The sequence below is a fragment of the Bos taurus genome, chromosome 16 (genome assembly GCF_002263795.3).
Source record: "Bos taurus isolate L1 Dominette 01449 registration number 42190680 breed Hereford chromosome 16, ARS-UCD2.0, whole genome shotgun sequence".
In the NCBI taxonomy this organism is placed as follows: domain Eukaryota; kingdom Metazoa; phylum Chordata; class Mammalia; order Artiodactyla; family Bovidae; genus Bos; species Bos taurus.
In genome coordinates, this window is record NC_037343.1 from 70,728,287 (window position 1) to 70,746,841 (window position 18,555).

General features: G+C 39.5%; 1 protein-coding gene across 1 annotated transcript; it reads left to right on the forward strand.

Annotated features, from left to right (window-relative positions):
* The first annotated feature begins 912 nt into the window (after nucleotides 1-912).
* On the forward strand, nucleotides 913-13,340 carry SPATA45 (spermatogenesis associated 45). Its single transcript, NM_001077024.1, is given in 4 exon segments — nucleotides 913-970; nucleotides 10,848-11,026; nucleotides 11,029-11,160; nucleotides 13,091-13,340. Coding segments are annotated over 3 exon segments (291 nt in total). The 5' UTR covers nucleotides 913-970; nucleotides 10,848-10,887; the 3' UTR covers nucleotides 13,111-13,340.
* Nucleotides 13,341-18,555: the final 5,215 nt, after the last annotated feature.

Sequence of the window (18,555 nt, forward strand, 5' to 3'; positions counted from 1 at the left end):
CAGGGAGGCCTGGCGTGCTGCGATTCATGGGGTTGCAAGGAGTCAGACACAACTGAGCGACTGAACTGATCTGCTCTGATCTACCACAAACCATTAGACCTGAAGCTCCTTGGGGGCAGGTACCTATTTGCCCTCAGTGCACAGAACAGCAACAGACCCAAAGTAGGTGCTCAAGAAATGTCAGTGCATATAATAAATTGATGCTGGGCACACTGAAAAGAGCTTTATATTCATATCTCATTTAACTCTGTTAAAAAAAAAAAAAATTTAGCCAAACAAATTTGCAAATGAAATTGGCTTTATTAGGCAATTCACGAACTGGGAGGCATTCCATCTAGCAACTAGAAGGGCACTTGGGGAGTTGTACAAAATGGAAGGCTTTTATAGGAAGGAAGGTGGGAAGGGAGCTATTAGCAAAAGGAAAAAAAAAGTTGCTTTAGATCAGGGGAATGAGGGGAGAGAAACGCAAAGGTTATCTTTTTTTCCTCTGGGGGATGGAGAGGACTCCCGTGGCAGTTCACTTTATTGAAAATTCCAGACAAGTTGATTAAAATTGCATTTCTGGTAGGGGTGGAAGCTGCAATTATATTAGGGATTAAATGTAGGTTTGGCATCATGGGCTTTAGCACAAGTGATACCATTTAGGGTTTTTGTTTTTGTTTTTTAACAGTTCCAGCTCCTGTCTGTTTCGACCACATACACACAAACACAGCTTCATGATATAGATATCTTTGTCCTATTTTACAGATGGAGAAACTGATATTAAGAGAGATTGAGTAATTTATTCAAGGACATATGTCTGATAACTAAATGGTCTCTCTGACTTTAAAACTTCTCTTAACTAGGATTCTATGACTAGAACAAAGCCAGAATGGCACAAATTGTAATATTCCATTGCCAGGGTAACATATCAGTAGGCTGAGCCACACCAGTGGACTTCAAATAGGCTCTGAGTTGCTGTATGTTGAAGGTAATTTATAATAATATACCTGTTGTTGTTGTTTAGTCACTAAGTCAGACACGACCCCATGCAACCCCGTGGACTGTAGCCAGCCAGGCTCCTCTGTCCATGGGATTTTTAAAGGCAAGACTACTGGAGTGGGTTACCATTTCCTTCTCTTAGGGGATCTTCCTGACCCAGGGATTGAACCCACATCTCCTGTATTGGCAGGCAGATTCTTTACCACTGAGCCACTTGGGAAGTCCAATATACCTGTAGAAATAGTAATATGCTTTCAATATATATATATTTGATTCTTGGTATTTTGGTAGTTATATTCTATAAAGTGCCCTGAACATTGAATTAGCAAATACTGAGTCATGGCTCTTAGAGGAAATACAGAGGCTCTGTGACCACAGCCTCTGGTCACAGCATTTTTGTCAACCAACCAATGTATAGTTTTTATTAGAGTGTTTCAATTTAGAGACACAAAATATGTTGTTGATTCATTGATGTTGAACTCACAGTTGACAGCACTATAATTCATTCTTAAGCAAGGTTGATCTAACACACATAAGGCGCATCACAGCCTTCTTGCCGTCTAGGAACAGCAGATGGTACTTTAGCATGAAACTCGATGGGCATTTTACACAGTGAAATCAATGCAAAGCACCAAAATGCAAGAAACACCGCATGTGACCCTAAAAATATGAGGAAAACGGCACACTTATGATAGCTGAAACAAGAAGGCAGAGAGCGAGCTGTGGTGCAGATTAAGGAGACCCAGGTTTTCACTGCTAAGTGTGTGTTTGGGGATGACTGTGAGAGTGCTACAGTATTGATTATTGGATAGCAAATTTTAGTGAGTAGGTAAATTTTCAAATACGGAGTCCATGAGTGGGACCTAGAGGGTCCCTAGAGCAGGACTACAGAGGATCCACTGTATATGCATGATTTAGGTATGACCTAAATCAGATCCCTTATACAGTGAAAGTGTAATATTATACAGTGAAAGTGACAAACAGATTCAAGGGATTAGATCTGATAGAGTGCCTGAAGAACTATGGACAGAAGTTTGTGACATTGTACAGGAAGCAGTGATCAAAACCATCCCCAAGAAAAAGAAGCGCAAAAAGGCAAAATGGTTGTCTGAGAAGGCCTTGCAAAGAGCTGAGAAAAAGAGAAGCTAAAGGCAAAGAAAAAAAGGAAAGATATACCCATTTGAATGCAGAGTTCCAAAGACTAGCAAGGAGAGATAAGAAAGCCTTCCTCAGTGATCAATGCAAAGAAATAGAGGGAAACAATAGAATGGGAAAGACTAGAGATCTCTTCGAGAAAATTGGAGATAACAAGGGAACATTTCATGCAAAACTGGGTGCAATAAAGGACAAATGGTATGGAGCTAACAGAAGCAGAAGATATTAGGAAGAGGTGGCAAGAATACACAGAAGAACTATACAAAAAAGATCTTCATGATCCAGATAATCACGATGGTGTGATCACTCACCTAGAGCCAGGCATCCTCGAATGTGAAGTCAAGTGTACCTTAGAAGCATCACTACTAACAAAGCTAGTGGAGGTGATGGAATTCCAGTTGAGCTATATCAAATTCTAAAAGATGATGCTGCACTCAATATGCCAACAAATTTGGAAAACTCAACAGTGGCCACAGGACTAGAAAAGGTCAGTTTTCATTCTGATCCCAAAGAAAGGCAAAGCCAAAGAATGCTCAAACTATTGCACAATTGCACTCATCTCACACGCTAGCAAAGTAATACTAAAAATTCTCCAAGCCAGGCTTCAGCAATATGTGAACCGTGAACTTCCAGATGTTCAAGCTGGATCTAGAAAAGGCAGAGGAACCAGAGATCAAATTGCCAACATCCATTGGATCATCGAAAAATCAAGAGTTCCAGAAAAGCATATACGTCTGCTTTATTGACTATGCCAAAGCCTTTGACTGTGTGGATCACAACAAACTGTGGAAAATTCTTCAAGAGGTGGGAATACCAGATGACCTGACCTGCCTCCTGAGAAATCTGTATTCAGGTCAAGAAGCAACAGTTAGAACTGGACATGGAACAACAGACTTGTTCCAAATCAGGAAAGGAGTACGTCAAGGCTGTATATTGTCACCCTGCTTATTTAACTTATGAGTACATCATGAGAAATGCTGGGCTGGATGAAGCACAAGCTGGAATCAAGATTGCTGGGAGAAATATCAATAACCTTAGATATGCATATGACACCACCCTTATGGCAGAAAGCAAAGAAGAACTAAAGAGCCTCTTGATGAAAGTGAAAGAGGAGAGTGAAAAAGTTGGCTTAAAACTCAACATTCAGAAAACATTCACAGCATCTGGTCCCATCACTTCATGGCAAATAGATGGGGAAACAATGGAAACAGTGAGAGACTTTATGTTCTTGGGCTCCAAAATCACTGTAGATGGTGACTGCAGCCAGGAAATTAAATGACAGTTGCTCTTGGAAGAAAAGCTATGACCAACCTAGACAGCATATTAAAAAGCAGAGACATTACTTTGCCCACACAGGTCCATCTAGTCAAAGCTGTGGTTTTTTTCAGTGGTCATGTATGGATGTGAGATTTGGACTGTAAAGAAAGCTGAGCATGAAAGAATTGATGCTTTTGAACTGTGGTGTTGGAGAAGACTCTTGAATGCCTTGGATTGCAAGGAGATCCAACCAGTCCATCCTAAAGGAAATCAGTCCTGAATATTCATTGGAAGGACTGATGCTGAAGCTGAAACTCCAATACTTTGGCTACCTGATACGACGAACTGACTCATTTGAAAAGACCCTGATGCTGGGAAAGATCGAAGACAGGAGGATGAGAGAGTCATTTCCTAGGCAGGTTGATAAGAAGTCTAGGAGTCCCCAAGGAGAAGAGGGGTCTGGAATTCTCAAAGAGGAAGAAAGGACAAACTTTTTTTCCCCTCTACATTCCTTAGGTTTATATAACAATAATGTATCCTGCCTGAGGACAGTCTCTGGATTAAACCTTCTGGTTAATCCTGTTATTTTAAAATGTAAGTTATGGGAGTAGGCCTGGTGAGGTCTTTACAACCTCCAGACATTCTTTGGATTCATTGGAGAGTATATAACTCCATTGCTAACTGCAATGGAGCCAGCATGGGAGTTCCCACCCATGACAAGTTCATGCGGGAGACCCCTGACGGGCAAGGTGAATCAGGGCTCAAGGGCCGCCCCGGACCTGCCTGAGTGTCTACCCCAAAACCAGAATCTGTCTGTTTTACTATTTTATGACTTTTACCAACTCCTCTGACATTCACGGGGTGCTATCCCCGACCACCTTTCTCTGAAGAAAATCAACTTAGAGCTCTAGTTAATAAGTCTCCTGGGCATAATAGGAGTGTTTCAATTCAAACTCCTCTGATGACTTTCTAGCTTGCCTGACGGGTTTGTTCAGACTCCTGCAGCTATGCTTGTGATTGTTCACAGCCTCCCAACCATGAGAGGCACGGGAAGCTTAAGATATTCTAACAATGCAGAGCTTCTCAGAGAGTTAAAATTGTTAGAATAGAACTAGTAGAGGATTTCTTTGTTGAGCTAATGCTTGCTGCCAGGTTTCCATATCCCTTACCTACTGTGTCCCTGGGAGGGTATTGATTAATATAGTTGGTATATAGAAATGTAAGTAGTAGCTTTAATGTTTGTAACCTTGGACCCTTAAGTTAATTCTTTTCTTGTTATAGCCCACCACCCTTTTGCCCTATGGGAATGCAGCTTTATCTAATGCTTTCGGAGGGTGGCGCCTGACTTTAGAATAATCACCTTTAGAGAAAATAAGTTTTCTGATTGACTAACCATTATTCAGAAGAAAGGGTCATAAAATGTTAACAGGCCTCCTGGCCAGAAGATGATGTAAATCACCTAAAGCATATGATAAGTTTGCAAAAAGAAAGCCTGGCTTCATAAGAGTCAAGGACTGCTGACCTTGCATGACTCTACACCCCTATTATCCTCTATGCGTAACTTAAGGTATAAAAGCTACTTTGGAAAATAAAGTTTTGGGCCATGCTCATTAAGCTTGGTCTCCCTATGTCGTTCTTTCTTGTTCCCTTTTCTCTCCTTTTCTTCTCTGTTCTTCTTTCAGGATGACTAATTTGGAGCGTGGGGGCCCTCTGAAACCACTTATTTGCCCGGGCTTCTAAGACCTACTCGAAAAGGTGCCTAAGGTGGGGCACTTTCTGCGATTTGAGAGGGCGCCTGTGGCCTCTGTGGTCAGTGCAAATCTGATGTCACAGGTTTTTTGGCTTTCTGCGTAAACCAGTTAGTTCAAGCCCCTCTTTCTCTTTTTATCTATCCTTTCACCAACGCCGTCCTCCCGAGGGAATCCCTGGATCCAACCGGGGCTGGACCCCGGTAGCTAACACTAGCAAGCGGTACTCTTTCTGCCCCCTTCTGATGCCTATGTCAGAAGCTTTCTCTATCTCCTTTATAGTTTAATAAAACTTTATTACACAAAAGCTCTGAGCGATCAAGCCTTGTCTCTGGCCCCGGATTGAATTCTTCTCTTGAGGCCAAGAATCCTGGTGTCTTTGCGTGGTTCAGCAACAACCTTTAACAAGAAGGGGACAACAGAGAATGAGATGGATGGCATCACTGACTCGATGGACATGAGTTTGAATAAGCCCTGGGAGTTGGTGAGGGACAGGGAAGCCTGGCGTGCTGCAGTCCATGGAGTCACAAAGAGTCGGACATGACTGAGCGACTGAACTGACTGTATATGCATGCTTAAAAATACATGCCTTTAAAAATTCATAGGTTAGGCACATTATTTACCTCCATTTAAGACACTAAAACTAGGTGATTTAAGCATAGAAATTGACTTGTTCCTATGTCACACATATAGCCAGTTTCATAGACACGTGACCTCTCTCTGCCATCACACAAGCACCTAAGAAGGAGCCCACTTGGTTTAATGCTCTTCTGCCACCATCTTAACATTCTCAGTGATTTCTCAACAAGGGCCCTTGCCTTATCATTTTGCTCTGGCCACCACAATTATGTAGCTGAACCTGATCACATAGCAAATAAACAGATTAATAACTGAGGGGACAAAAATACTATTTATTTATCCAATTGAACAAAAATGTTTTTACAGTGACTAATATTTTAACATTACCATTTATTGAGTTTTGGTTATATTAAGTTCTTGATAATGTATTAGCTCATTTAATCCTTATGGTTCTCTGTGATTTGGATATTATTTCCATTAAACATATAAGGTAACTGAGGGCCAGAGAAGGTAACTTAACTGAGGCCACATAATTGGCATAGCTTGAACAGGAGTCAAACCTTTTTGACTTCAGATTCCATGCTGTTACCATAAGACTCTTGCTGTGTCTAATTTTAGTTGGCTCCTGTGTTCATGTGATCTGTAATAAGAGTTTTATTTTCCTATGCTGCTTTTAATAATTTTTCTTTGTATTTAATTTTTGTTAGTTTGATTAATATGTGTCTTGGCCTGTTTCTCCTTGGGACTCTGTGCTTCCTGGACTTCAGTGATTATTTCCTAATGCACTGTGGTGACTTGAATGGGAAGGAAGTCCAAAAGGGAGGGGATAGATGTATACGTACAGCTGATTCATTTTGCTGTACAGTAGAAACTAACACATTGTAAAGAAACTATACTCCAATAAAAATTAATTTAAAAATAATAAGACACTAGGGTGAGAATGTACAGTGATATCAAATAAATTAGTCTATTAGTAAAAAAGTTTGAATTCTGTGATCTTCTTAGTGAATTTGTGACTAAGACATCTACATTTCATTTGCAGTAAATCTGTATAATGGGCTTTTAACAAAATATAAATTAGCTCAAAAGTACACGAGACAATTACCTTGTTTTCTACTTCCTTTAGTCATGTCCCCACTTGTTTTTCATTTGAACATCCTGCAGAGAGGATGATAAACAGTAAAAGCAGTAAAGGACACAAAATTCAAGGAGTTTAATTTCCAATAAATTAGTATCTCTAGTAAAAGTAACTTGAAATTAATGACAAAAATGAGATATGGGAGCTATTTGTAGATTTATTTCATTCATATCTTCTTGTTTTTACTACTTTGGAAAAAAATTAACAGGTGATCGAAATGGAGTTAGCAAGATTGAGGCCAATTTAATTATTTAGTGTTAATTGAGTGCATAAAATATTTTATCTCCCTTCAGTTTAAACTTGCTAGATCCAATGTTGAAAAAGTTATCTTCTTTCTTCCCTGTTCACTTCTGCAACTGACATCTTGCTTAAAGAATTGCTTACTTGTAAACCAAGGGATCATTTCTTGGTGGGTTGTACATCTATAAAAGATTTGTGAGCTAACATTACTGGATTTATACTTTTAGGAAAGTCAACTGCTTTTTATTGAGCTCCTACATTATACTGAGCTCCAACTCCATATTATTGTAAATAATATGATGCCTGAAATCAAGGATTTTCCAAGGGAGACAGGAAAGAGAAAGATAAAACAGAAAGGCTGTATATGCCAGAGATGGTGCAATACAATTGTCATTTAGTAAAAAAGCTTTTCTTCTCATGTTCTTAAAAAAGGATTTATGTTCTTAAAATTCCCAGAAATGAAATGAGTATAGGAGAGTTAGGTCCCATCTGAGATATTGGCTTAGAGAAAAATAGCTTTACTTATTTCTCTTAGTCCTAGAATTGTGGGACCTTCACCCTCAGCTGGGAGCCAGTCCCAACCAAATTCACCTGGATCTAAACAATCCACTAATGAGCATGAGAATAAATGTTTATTGTTGCATGCCTCTGAGTTTTGCATCATTATTGTGGCAATAACTTCCTGAGACAATTCTTTATAATTTTTCAGAATATCTGAGTCTTCCTCATGGCTCTGGACAGAGGGAGGAAAAAAAGTCAGGAATTTCATTCTCCATTAAAGCATTTCCTTTTGTTCCGAGCAACTATTTTCTTCAAGTAACTTTTTTCTTGTAAGATTTGTTAGCCCAGAGAACTCTGAAACTATACCTCTTATCCTTTTGTGTATTTAGGAATGGAAAACTGATGTCTTGTGGGTTTCCTAAAATAATATATGTTTGCAAGATTTTTGTCACTTGAAAGTGTTAAAGGGTAAATAATCTAAAAGTCTAACAATAAAGGGACTAATCAATTAATTATTATAAATCCATATGATAGACTACTGTCATCAGAGAGTACCTTTTTTATTACGAATGACACATGTAGTGATATGAAAAGTTCTCACAATGTTAATGTTAAGTGAATATAAATTATCTGATAAATAATATACTTTTTATTCATTCAACAAGTGTTTATTAACCACTTGCTTTATGCAATGTGCTCAGTGCTAATCCCAATTTTATTCCACAGCTTTATTGTGATATAATTGACATACAATAAACTGCATGGTTAAAGTGCAGACGGCCTCTAACTTACAATGATTTGGTGTGCAATTTTTCAACACTATGATGGTGCAAAAGCAATATATATCCAGTAGAATCCATATCTTAAATACTTCAAATTTTGAACTTTGATCTTTTCCCAGGCTAGTGACTTGTGGGACAATACTCCCAGCTCCCAGTCAGCCATGTGATCAAAAGTGAAAATGACTGATATAATTACAACCATTCGGTTTTTCACTTTCAGTATAATGTTCAATTAACTTACATTTGATAATCAGCACTTTATTATAAAATAAGTTTTATAATAAGTGTTAGATGATTTTGCCCAACTGAAAGCCAATGTACATGATCTTAGCAGGTTAAAGTAGGCAAGGCTAAGCTATCATGTTTCCTATGTTAGGTGTATTAAATGCATTTTCACCTTAAGACATTTTCAATAAACAATGGGTTTATCAGTTTGAAACCCCACCCTAAGTCAAAGATGATCTATGTACTATTTGATTAGCTTTGATATATGCAAAAACATGAAACCATCACCACAATCAAGATAACAAATGTATTAATCACCACTAAAACCTTACTCACACAGTGTACTACTTTACAATCCTGCTTGCTGCCATTGTTCTTAACGCCTCCTCATTTCCAGACAACCACTTCTCTGCTTTCAGTCACTGTAGAGTAGTTAATATTTCATAGAATTTTGTATGAGTAGAATCATACAATACCATTTTTTTTTGGTATGACTTTTCTTCACTCAACCCAATTATTCTGAGAGTCAGCCATGTTATTATGTGTATCAATAGTACTATCTTTTTTTTTTCTTACTGCATAGTATCCATTGTGTGGATATACCATGATTTATTTATCCACTCAGCTGTTGATGGACATTTGGGTTGGTAGGACTTTAGGGCTCATAATACTGATTTTCTAAAATGAAAATGTTGGTTTCAACATGAGTTGTATTCTATTTATAAATTGTGGGTTGTTTTTTTTTTTTTTAATTTGGCTATGCCACATGGCTTGTGGGATCTTAGTCCCCCAACAGGAGACTGAAAGACCACTGCCCCCGGCTGTAAAAGCATGAAGTGCCAACCTCTGGATTGCCAGAAAATTCCCTAAACTGAGTTATTTTTATATAAAGAATGATCATTCTTATTTTTTCTGGAATTAATATTCAGTTAAGCCAAGTTGAAAAGACTAAACACCTCGAGAGGTATATTTACAAACTTAGTTAATACAAATCCTTTAAATATTTTAAATTTCCTTTGTAAATTTAGCATATCTGATTTTTAAGTGCTTCAAATCCATGAAAAGATAAATTTACTGGCCTAACAAGCAAACTCTTCCTAAATAGTTAAAAACAAATGTTTAAAATTTGTGTTTTAGTATGACCAGTTTGATGTCTTCTGTATTTGTTTTTTTTTTTTTAATTTTAGGGCTGTAGCACTAAGCCTGAGGGATCTTACTTCCCTTAGCAGGGATCAACACAGCCTCGCCAGTGGAATCTCAGAGTTCTGACCACTAGACAGCCAGGGAACCCCTTGTACTTTTTATAATGAAATATCTTTGGATATTTATTAGGAAAGAAACATCCAAAATGTTAATTTGTCTGTCTCTGGATTACAAGTGATTTTAGCTTTTCTACCTTATACTTTGCTGTGTTTTCTTCATTTCCTATAATAAATTCATATTATCTTCATAATCACGTCTGGCAACTGTATGCTTCTCGGTTCTTGTCTCGTCACAACAATGATTTGGAGCGATGGACATTAAAGCCCTCAGCGCGTCACAGCTCTCCAGTCTTGAACAAACCCTGTCATAGCTCTTAGACAAATCAGTGTTACAGGTCTATTTTATTTAAAAGATAGCAGGAGAAACCATTCTCGAAGAAGAGAAGAGAGTGGAGGAGCGTGCCATTGCGTGGGGTGGGGTGGGGGGCGGAGAGCACGAGAGAGCACGTGGCTCCTCCTTTTATATGTTTTCTTCCCCCTGGGCCTGCCCTATGCAAATTGGGCTCAGCAAGGAGTGCTTTTCTACCTGAAGTCCTCATTCCGGTCCTCGGACCTTTCTTTGACCTTCCTTTTATTTTCACGGGCTTTTCTCTTTCTTGTCTTTTAGCCACTGCCATTTTGGACTCCTTTTCCCTATTCTAACTACCTAACATTCAGAATAAGCAATGAAAGTTCCTAAAAGCAAAAATCAATGCATAGTATCACTTTAAAACCCAAAATATATTCTTTCACTGTATCCTCTTTCTCTGGTCTTTTCTTTCTCCTCAGGAAATATGAAGACCTTAGAAAGCAATAGTAAGAGATGCAGGGAGGTTGGGGGAGGGGCAGTGGTGGTGGTATCTGCAGGAGGAGAAATACCTGACATGAGGTAATCACTTGATAAAGTAACTGGAGATGCTGGCGAACACCTGATTGTGAATATTGGGTTTGAAGTCAAGCGAGCAATTGATAGTATTTTTTTTCCCGCATTTGTTTGCAGGACAGCAAGAACCACTTGATGATTATAGTTTGTCAGCATAATGGCATCTGTAAACAGAAACAGTGAAATAATTAAAAAACTTAAAACAGACAAACGTCTCCTGGAGGAGATAAATGAAAGGCGAGAATCCAACTGCCTGGTGGAAAGAAGCAATCAAGTCAGCTTATTGAGAGTTCAAAAAGGCATTTCCATGGTGCCTACAAGTCCCTTACTCACGACCAGGTCAAAAAACCTGTTCCTGACAGTGACAGGAGCTCCTGGGTCAAACTGAGTCTCTTCGTTCACAAGGAGAAAAGGCACTTTCCACCAAAAAGTAAGATGCTGCGGTAGGATTCCTACCCAGTTGACAGGAGGAATGCATAAGTAGACTTAGGAGTTATTTCTAGGATTGAAAGAGGTTCATACATATTGCTCTGGGATAGTTAAAAGGCAATCTGTTTGAAGTTAAATGCATCAGTAAACTAGGCTAGTTGACGTAAACTAGGCTAGTAAGATCTACTATAGACCAGAGATCCTCGTTTCCTCGTGTTTACAGGATTTGAGGGATCATCTCCTCACCGGCTCATTCAATAGGCTCTAGTTTGGGTCCTGGAATATGCATTCTCAGGCAGGCAGAGGTGACACTGAGCCTGATGGCCTAAGAACCATATTTGGAGAAGGATCCAGAGGCCTCCTTGTCCATCAATTTCTGTTACGTCTGCAAAAATGTTATATGCAAAATTGAGATACAGTGGAAATAATTTTGATGACAAATATCAAACAAAAAGACCTGAGACACAACAATAAAATGTGGAGGAAGTTTGGGGTGAGGTGGCGTGTGGTGTTGGTGGTATTATTTTGCAGGGAGGAGGAAGAAGAACTGCTGGTAAATACTTTAATTGTTAAATACTTGTTTCTAAGTCAAGACAAGTAACTGATGGTATTTTTCCATCTATTTTGAAAAAAATAAAAAGTATAATTTATGTTAAACATAACCAACAAATGATTAAGTTAGGTCACAAACAAAATAATTGCCATATTGGAAATGTAACTTCTTTGATGACAAGGCTATGACTATACACCTGACCCACCGCTTTCATAAGCAGGGCAGAGAGGGTGATAGAGTGTGGCCTGGAAACCTGAGATTCTCCATTGTGTTTTAAAGTTGATCTGTAACAGTCATATTTTAACTTTGCTCAAAAAATAACTATTTTACAAGGAGGAAGTATTCCACTTCCCTGGTAGCTCAGTTGGTAAAGAATCCGCCAGCAACGCAGGAGATCAGAGTTCTATCCCCGGGTCAGGAAGATCCCCTGGAGAAGGAAATGGCAACCCACTCTAGTGTTCTTGCCAGGAAAATCCCATGGACAGAGGCACTTTGCTAGCTACAGTCCACGGCATCTCAAGAGTCAGACACGACTTAGTGACTGAACCACCACAATTCTAAGAAAACCCACACAGTCTCAACCACAAAAAAGAGTGAAATAATACCATTTGCAGCAACATGGGTGGTCATAGAGATTACTATACTAAGTAAAGTAAGTCAGAAAGAGAAAGACAAATACCATATGCCATCACTTATATGTGAAATCTAAAATAAAACTCAAATGAGCAGAAACAGATTCACAGGTATTTTGAAGCTCTCTCTTTAATTTTTCATTTGGAGATATGTCAGTCAAAAGAGGGAGAGTCTTACTTAACCATGACTTAAAAATGGAAGACTTGGTATCTTACTCAGTTTGGGCTGCTGTAACAAATACTATAGACTGAGTGGCTTAAACAACTAACTTTATTCCTCACAGTTCTGGAGGCTGGAAGTTGGAGATCAGGGTGCCAGCATGATTGGGTTCTTGGAGTTCCCTCTTCCTAGTTTTCAGAGAGCTATTTCTTGCCGTATTGTTACACAATAGAAACAGCTGGCTAGTTTTGGGGGCTCTTCCTATAAGGGCACGAATCCCTTTCATGAGGACTCCACTCTCATGACTTAATTACCTCCCAAAGGTCCCACCTCCAAAGACCAATTCCGTTGGGATTAGGGTTTCAGCATAAGAATTTGGAGGAGCACAAACATTCAGCCCACTGCACTCGGGTTCACGTTCTGCTTCTGTCACTGAGTAGGCTCATGCTTTTAGTCACTTAGTGTCTCTAAACCTTACTCCTTGTATCTATGAAACAGTACTTCTCCTCGCTGCCTTCAGGGTTATTCTGGAACTATGAAATGTATAATAAGATATGTAATAGATACTTATTCTTTTATTTTTCAGATAATGCCATATTTGGATAGATGTGTCCATCTACAAAGACACATAGAAACACAATCTCTTTGATCCTTCTTCAATATCTGTCTAAATTATTTACAAATATTAATTATAAGTGAAGCCAAAGAAAACTATTCATTAGATCATCAAGAAACCATTGAGCCACACAAAACGTATTACATCTTCACTGCCTTCCATCATTTAGACTTAAACGTTTTGAAGAGAGGATTTGAGTTATTAAAGATACTTTCAGAGATGGATGACCTAAATGTTCACTTCATAGCGGTCTTCTCTTTACTAATTTAAAATGTTCAAATAGTTTATATTCATTTTTTTAGAGTTACAAGTGTTTTATTAATTCTTAAAAAAAAGGGTTTTTTTTGTTTGTTTGTTTGTTTTTTAATTTAGAAGGAAATGGCTACCCACTCCAGTATTCTTGTCTGGGAAATCCCCTGGACAGAGGAGAGCCTGGCAGGTTACAGTCCATGGGATGGAGAAAATGTCGGACATGACTTAGTGACTAAACAACAAACAACATAGCTGATTTATAATATTATATAAGTTTCAGATGTACAGCACAGCAACCGAAACATATATGTATAAAATATACATATATATATATATTTACATATATATATATATATACACTTTTCTCAGATTCTTTTCCCTTACAGGTTATTATGTAATATTGAGTATAGTTCACTGTGTTATACAGAAGGTCCTTGTTGGTTATCTATTTATATTTATACATAGTATAAATAGTAGTGTGTATAATGTTAATTCCAGCCCCTAATTTATCCTTCTTCCCACACCCAGAGTTTATATTGTTTTTGTAAATCAGTGGAATGTGTTGACCAACCACACGAATCAAGCTGAAGTCTAAAGTTTCCCAAAGTTTACATTTGCTTCTATTGATTACTTATATTACCTAACTCTGTTAGAGCAATGATTTTGATAATTTGAATAAGTACATACTTGAGAAGGTAATAGGAGATTCCTATAGAGGCTTCTGTTGTATATCATTGCTGTTGTTCAGTTTCTGCTAAGTCATGTCTGACTCTTCAACCCCATGGACTGCAGCACTCCAGGCTTCCCTGTCCTTTATTATCTCCTGGGGTTTGCTCAGATTCATGTCCATTGAGTTGGTGATGTTATCCAACCATCTCAGTTGCTGTCAACCCCTTCTTCTCCTGCCCTCAGTCTTTCCTATCATCAGGATCTTTTCCAGTGAGTCATCTCTTCTCATCAGGTAGCCAAAGTATTGGAGCTTCAGCTTTAGCATCAGTCCTTCCAATGAATATTCAGGGTTGATTTCCTTTAGGTTTGATTCCAAGGGGATTCTAAGAGTCTTCTCCAGCACCACAGTTCAAAAGCTCAATTCTTCGGCACGCAGCCTTCTTTATGGTCCAACTCTCACATCTGTACATGACTCCTGGAAAGCCATAGCTTGGCCTGTTCAGATTTTTGTCAGCAAAATGATGCCTCTGCTTTTTAATATGCTGCCTAGGTTTATCATAGCTTTCCCCCCAAGGAGCAAGTGTCTCTTAATTTCATGGCTGCAAGTCACTGTCTGCAGTGATTCTGGAGCCCAAGAAAATAAAATTTGTCACTGCTTCTGCTTTTTCCCCTTCTATTTTTCCATGAAGTGAGGGGACCAGATGCCATGATCTTAGTTTTTTCAATGTTGAGATTTAAGCCAGCTTTTTCATTCTCTTCTTTTGCCCTCATCAAGAGGCTCTTTAGTTTCCTTTCAGTGTCTGCCATTAGAATGGTATATATCTGAGGTTCTTGATATTTCTCCCAGCAATCTTCATTTCATTTTTTAATTCATCCAGCCTAGCATTTCGCATGATGCACTCTGCATATGGGTTAAATAAGGAGGTCAACAATATACACCCTTGTGGTACTCCTTTCCCAATTTTGAACCAGTCAGTTGTTCCTTGTCTGGATTTAACTGCATACAGGTTTCTCAGGAGACAGGTGGTCTGTGTATCATTGCCCATGCCAAGTGGGCATTGCTTGAATCATCTCATGGTCAAATCCTATTTGGCTAGGGTCGCCTATCTTTCACTGATGCTTGAATAGCAGACTAATTTTCAAATTTTATCCTGGCTTATGTTCCTTATAGTAGTTTGAGTTAATTGCTATTTGATTTCTATTAAGAGCCTATTTCATATGGCAAGCTGAGCACTGCCTGGCCTGGAACACAGCTGTTTCTTGGCATTTGTCTTTATATTAGTGAAATATCCACCTTTTATTTGGCTGCCCTTTGCCTCCATAGGGAGCTCAGATTCATTAGCCAAAGGATTTTATTATTGAAGGGAGATGAACCAGGCAACTGGCCTACAACCCTACCTCAGCTAACACTGCACCAGGGCATAGTATGAATAAGATCCATCAGATCTGAGGGCATGTGAAAACAGACCCAAACCTAAGCTTTTGCTTTTCAAGAAGGCAAACACCTGGTGTCAGGAGCTGTGAAGGGTTAGCCTGCCACAGTTTCATGGGCATTGACAGAAGACATAAGACTCCTAGTTCTGAGGCAAAGGACTTGTTATTTGGAGCCCAGCAAGTAGCACAAACCTAACATACCTGTTGATTCCTCTTGCCCTCCCCTCCATCTTCCCTTTCCTAAAATCCACAGAACAATATGGAGCTGTTCAGATAGCTGACACACACAGAGAGGATCTGCCTCACAGCTAAAGACCACTAAGTTCAAGAGAGCCAGTCTTTGCCTGGTGGAAGACATTCTCTTTATTATACTGGACAGGAAATAAACCCTCCCTTTGATTCAGTGGGGATGTGATCTCTGTCTATCAAGACCCATGGTAATACAAACACCCTTGAAGAGATAGTCTGGAACAAAAGCTTTTGGTGCCTCTGGCACAAAACTGCAGAAATGTGAGAGACCTGTGTATGGGGAATGATCTCCCAACACCTGGCAGCCCAAGTAAAGGCTAGAAATACAGAGCCAATCTATTTTTGGTTCAACCTAAGATTTTTCCAGTAGTCACGTATGGATGTGAGAGTTGGTCCATAAAGAAAACTGAGCACTGAAGAATTGATGCTTTTGAACTGTGGTGCTGGAGAAGACTCTTGAGAGTCCCTTGGACTGCAAGGAGATCAAACTAGTAAATCCTAAACGAAATCAGTCCTGAATATTCATTGGAAGGACTGATGCTGAAGCTGAAACTCCATTACTTTGGCCATCCAATGCGAAGAACTGACTCCTTGGAAAAGACCCTGATTCTGGGAAGGATTGAAGGTGGATGACAGAGGATGAGATGGTTGGATGGCATCACTGACTCGATGGACATGAGTTTGAGCAAACTCCAGGAGATGGTGAAGGACAAGGAAGCCTGGCGTGCTGCAGTCCATCGGATCACAGAGTCGGACATGACCAAGTAACTGAACTGAACTGAAGATGAATCATAGGAGATAAACAAATAGTAAATGAGTGTCTGGTTGTGTACAATATACTTAACTTTTCTAACCTCATTTCAGTCCTCACTACCTCCTCCCCAGCTACTTGTGGTTTTCTGCCTTATTCTGTTACCACCCGCCTTCCACACATTCTGTTCCCTTGGCCTCTTTAACTTTACAGTAGTCCCCCCCACCCCAATCCACAGTTTCACTATCCGTAGTTTCAGTTACTTGTGGTCAACCATAACCTGAAAATATTAAACAGAAAATTCCAGAAATAAGCAATTAATAATACATTTAAAAATGTGCACTGTTCTGAATAGCATGATGAAACCTCATGCTGTCTTGCTCCATCCTGCCTGGACATGAACCATTCATCCCTTTGTCCAGCGTATGCTGCCCAGTGGTCTCTTGGTAGCTGACTTAACTAACAGACCAACTATCTCAGTATCGCAGTGTTTATATTTAAGTAACCCTTATTTAATAATGGCCCCAGAGCACAAGAAGTGCTTCCATTAAGTGAAAAGGTGAAAGTTCTAGACTTAATAAGGAAAAGAAAAAAATCCTTTGCTGAGGTTGCTAAGATCTACAGTAAGATTGAATCTTCTATCTGTGAAATTGTGAAAAAGGAAAAAAATTGTGCTACCTTTGCTGTCACACCTCAAACTGTGAAAATTACAGCCACAGTATGTGATAAGTTGAAAAAGTATTAAATTTGTACAATAAGACATTTTGAGAGAGTCCACATTCACATAACTTTTATTACAGTATACTGTTATAATTGTTCTATTTTATTATTAGCTATTGTTAATCTCTTACTGTGCCTAATTTATAAATTAAACTTTATCATAGGTATGTACGTGTCAAGGAGGAAGAAAATTTACTCTGCCCTTCTAGGCTTTTCTGGATGGCCTAAGAACTGACATGAGATAGATTAGCAGGAGAAAATCAAATAAAGTTTAATAGCATGTATACATGACCAGGAAACTTCAGTAACTTTCCAGAATGGCTGAAACCCTTACCTTAAATACCATCTTCAGCTAAAGACTAAAGAGGATGTGGGGGGTAGTGGTTTGGGACTTCAACTGGGAGGAAGGCAATTCACATGAAGATGAGAAAAAGTGTCCTCTATCTAAATTCTTTTAGGCAGGTAGGACAAATGGACTTGAGTCCTCTGGAAATTGATTGTTTTCAGTTTGAATTAATCTATGTGTTGCAGGAAGGGGGACCCCTTTCAGGGCTGGAAAAGGGGCTCTTGTCTAACACTCAGAAACGAATTGTCCAAGGAGATAACATGTGCTGGCAAAGCAAGAGACGTTATTGGGAAAGGTCACCCGGTGGAAGGCAGGAGGGTGAGGGAACCCAGGAGAACTGCTCTGTAACGTGGCTCACAGTCTCAGGTTTTATGGTGACGGGATGAGTTTCTGGGTTGTCTCTGACCAATCCTTCTGACTCGGAGCTTCCTGGCCGCACATGCATTGCTTGACTGAGATGGATGCCAGCGAGGAGGATTCTAGGAGGTGGAAGGACACGTGGCATCTCCTTTGACCTTTCCCGAACTCTCCTGATTGATGGTGACTTGTGGTTCCATGTTCCTTCCTAAGGCCTCCTGTTCTAAAGTCACTCACACGAACGGTCGTATGGTGCCTGGCCAGGGTGGACTGTTTCAGTGAGTGTGTTTCCCCTAACTCGTGTGCCCAAGAGACATTTTGGGGTGGCAAATTTTGCTCCCCTGATATGTATAAGGAAGATTGTATATATAAGGTTCTATGCTATCCTCAGGAGAAGGCAATGGCACCCTACTCCAGTACTGTTGCCTGGAAAATCCCATGATGGAGGAGCCTGGTAGGCTGCAGTCCATGGGGTCGCTAAGAGTCGGATACGACTGAGCGACTTCACTTTCACTTTTCACTTTCATGCATTGGAGGAGAAAATGGCAAGCCACTCCAGTGTTCTTGCCTGGAGAATCCCATGGATGGAGAAGCCTGGTGGGCTGCCATCTATGGGGCTGCATAGAGTCGGACACGACTGAAGCGACTTAGCAGCAG